Here is a 3604-nt window from a genome sequence, read left to right on the forward strand (position 1 = left end):
TACAATGTGTTTCAAATGAAAATTTCGTGCCTTTTTATAGGCCAAGGTGCTGGATGCTCAGCTACCTTGTTTGGCAGCTAAGTTGCTCACCTTTGGCCCCTATTAAGAGCCACTTTGGCCCCTACTTGACCCCTATGGTGGGCTAGGTTACATGCATGGTGACACCTCCTCCTTCTTGTCATAGCCTTATGTCATCCATGAGGTCATGTTCTTGGCCTTTAAGCAAAGAAAAAGTAAGATGTTCCATGATTTGACCAAAAAATCACTTTTCTCACTTTTCTGGTGCGCCAGCCGCTTAGCCCACCTATTTCCCCGCTAAGCTGCCTGTTTCAGCAGCTTGGCTGACCTGGTTCCCCGCTTACCTGCATCTTTCAGTCGCTCAGCTGACTGGTTCCACACTCAGCTGCCTGTTTCAGCAGCTTCGCTGACCTGGCCTGGTGCTTGGTGCCTGGCTGACCTGGCCTAATGCTTGGTGCCTGGCTGACCTGGCCTAATGCTTGGTGCCTGGCTGACCTGGCCTAATGCTTGGTGCCTGGCTGACCTGGCCTGGTGCTTGGTGTCTGGCTGACCTGGTGTGCTTGATTTCTTCATGGTGAAGCAACCTTTTTTCCTTTGGTTTGTTACTTGATTTTTGTTGGTTGCTTGGCACTTTTGGGCTATTTTCTTTAAGTTAAGGTAAGCATTTAATTTTTGCAATTTGTTTGGCCTACTTTAACTTAGGTTTCTTCAAGACGAAGTAAGCTACCTTTCTTCAAGGCTAAGTAACCAAATTAAGCACATAGCATGCCATGCTTTAACTTGATTACTTTTAGCAATTCATTTTGAGCTTTTGTCTTGAATTTTGGCTTGAATTCTTATCCATCTTTGAATTTATTTTTTAATATTCAATTTCCTACAAAACTCAAAGAAAACTTGGACAAGAATTAATAAAGAACCAATTTATTTAATCATGCAAAATTCACCTAAAAAGTGTTAATTTAAGTTGGTTTTCTACAATTTGCATAGGATAAGTGCCATAGAATGATGGTGAAAAGTGTATACTTTTGGCACTTATCAAACTCCCCCAACTTAAAACTTTGTTTCTCCCCAAACAAAAGGTAAAATAACAACCACTTGGTTTTGGAAAAATTAGTTTTGTATAAGATCAAAACTTATGTATGATTCATTTTAAGTTACATGATTCCTTTTTCACTATCACATACTTTACATATTTCATTTTCCCAAACAAATTACCATCAACAGTTTAGCAGGTAGCTATTGTTTTTTTTACCGAAGGTGCATAACCACCTAAGACCCACACAAATTACCATCAGCGCAGTTCAGCTGGAGCCGACCCACGATTTAGTTTTTCCTTCTCTTCTGTATTTTACTTCTCCATTTCATCTAAGCATGACAAAGTAATCAATTTTTATTGTACGAAATTTACACATTTGACTATGTGAGTGCTTAATAGAGAAAGTATATTGCTCTTCAATTATCAAATAACCACTTTCATATATTTGATTTGATAGTTGATTATGTTTTATATGTGTATTTTTTAAACCAATATGAACTGGATATGTAGTAGCAAATACCTTGCTCTTTGATTCTCAAACAATCAGTGACGTCATATATTTAATTTGACGTTTGTTGGTGTTTCATATGTGTATTGCTTAATTTTAACTTTTATGTATTATGAACTGGATATGTATTAGCAAGAATAAGTAATTCTTCTTTAACAAAGTTACGGTTTCTTTTTTATAAAGAAAAATTGTATTAAAGAAGTATAAGGGGTGCTCACCCAATACAAGAAGGAAACAAATCACAACTTAGTCGCACTTAGCGTTATACAAAGATTAGGATCCATACACCAATTATCAAACGACAAAGATTTATGAGAAACAAAAGAGATAAACCAAATCCACGATCTAGTTTGAATCAAATCAATTAAATGCACATAGCTTGGAGTCTTTTCCTGAAAGATAACTTCATTTCTCATAATCCACACTGACCAAACCATAACGAACCAAAGCATTTTCCACAACTTTACACAAGTACCGCTTTTAAAAGTATCATGAAGCTTGAAAAAATCCATAATTGTTGAAGGTATTGTGATAGGGACTTGAAGCCAAGTGTAAAAACCTTTCCAAACACTTGCAACAAAGTCACAAGATATAAACAAGTGGTCAATAGTTTCAATCTGATTATTCCAAAAAATTCAAACCATATCTCCTGCCCTTAAGAAGTTCATCCTTTGTTGGGAGCCGACCTCTTTAGAGTTTCCAGACAAAACAACAAACATTTGAAGGCAAACAATTAATCCAACAATTTTTTAACACAATACCTAAAGAAGATTGGTGTTCATTCATCTGAGCCAAGATGTTTTCACCACATAGTCACCCGATCCGTCAAGACCCCATCTCCAAGTGTCACTATAATCCAGCTTACACGAATGGTGATTAATTAGATCATAAAGCTTCTTGGCTAGAGATTCGTCTCTGCCAAACATGTCTCTCTTCCAAGGAATTTCCCAAAACCAAACACCATCCTTCTAATAACCATTGACCCCCACTCAAGCGCCACGATTAGAAGCTAGATTGAATAATCTAGGAAAAGCCACTTTGAGACTCTGATTACCAACCCAAATATTATGTCAAAAGAGAGTTTGAAGACCGTTGCCAATATCCTTCCAAACATTATCCACAAACCAACCCCCTGAATCCTCAACAGAAGAGCCCAATTTTCCCAAGTCTCTCCACCACCTCGAAGTAGAGTTATTCGGATGAGAAAGCCACTCTAGACCATATTTTAAGTTTATTACCTTCACCCAAAAAGCTTCCTTATCTTGCAGCCTACGCCATCTCCATTTCCCCAACAGAGCAAGATTAAAGCGAGAGAGATCCCTCACACCTAGACCTCCTAACTCCTTAGACTTACAAACCACATCCCAAGCCACCCACACAATACCTTTGCCACCTCGCTTATTTCCCCACAAAAAGCTTCTTTGTAAGCTAACAATTTTATCTAGGACCTTCTTAGGTGCTTTATAGAGCGAAAGCATATAAGTAGGGATGTTAGATAAAACTGAATTCAACAAGATTAATCTACCACCAAAGGAAATATGCTTGCATTTCTAAGAAGCAAGCCTTTTAGACACAACCTCAATCATACCTTGCCAAGTGGATAACCTCCTGGGATTAGCCCCAACTAGAATGCCTAAATAGAGGAAAGGAATGGAACCAACCTTACAAAATAAAAAATTCGCCGCTGCTGAGATAGAAGAATCATATAACCTTATCCCATAAAGAGAGCTCCTGTTTGAATTGACCTTCAGCCCCGAAGCTAACTCAAAGCATCTAAGAATGGTCTTCAAGAAAAAAATATTTTTATCGGAAGGATTGCACACAATAATAGTATCATCCACGAATTGGAGATCACAAACTTCGACACCACCTCTCCCAATCTTGAACCCCTCAAAAGCCCCAATAAATCTAGCCTTCCTAACAAACCCTGCAAAGCCTTCTGCCACCATAAGAAACAAGAAAGGTGCCATCAGATCTCGCTGACGAATACCTCTAGAAACAGAAAATTGAGCCGCTGGACTACCATTCACCAAGAGCGACAT

General features: G+C 38.4%; 1 protein-coding gene across 1 annotated transcript; it reads right to left on the minus strand.

The window, feature by feature from the left end:
• LOC109335476 lies at positions 2633 to 3604 on the minus strand. The gene is made up of 2 exons (XM_019571611.1): positions 3151 to 3604; positions 2633 to 3063 (listed from the first exon to the last, which is right to left on the minus strand). The coding sequence occupies exons 1-2, from the start codon at positions 3602 to 3604 to the stop codon at positions 2633 to 2635; spliced, it is 885 nt and encodes a 294-aa protein (XP_019427156.1).

This window comes from Lupinus angustifolius, chromosome LG20 (genome assembly GCF_001865875.1).
Source record: "Lupinus angustifolius cultivar Tanjil chromosome LG20, LupAngTanjil_v1.0, whole genome shotgun sequence".
NCBI classification, from domain to species: Eukaryota; Viridiplantae; Streptophyta; class Magnoliopsida; order Fabales; family Fabaceae; genus Lupinus; species Lupinus angustifolius.

Excerpts from the sequence above, each read along its gene's own strand:
- LOC109335476 (XM_019571611.1), bottom strand. The coding sequence starts at position 3,604 with ATGTCGCTCTTGGTGAATGGTAGTCCAGCGGCTCAATTTTCTGTTTCT. Across the intron at positions 3,064-3,150 it reads GAGGTTATCCACTTGGCAAG|TTTTATCTAACATCCCTACT; the intron begins GTATGATTGAGG and ends TGTTGAATTCAG.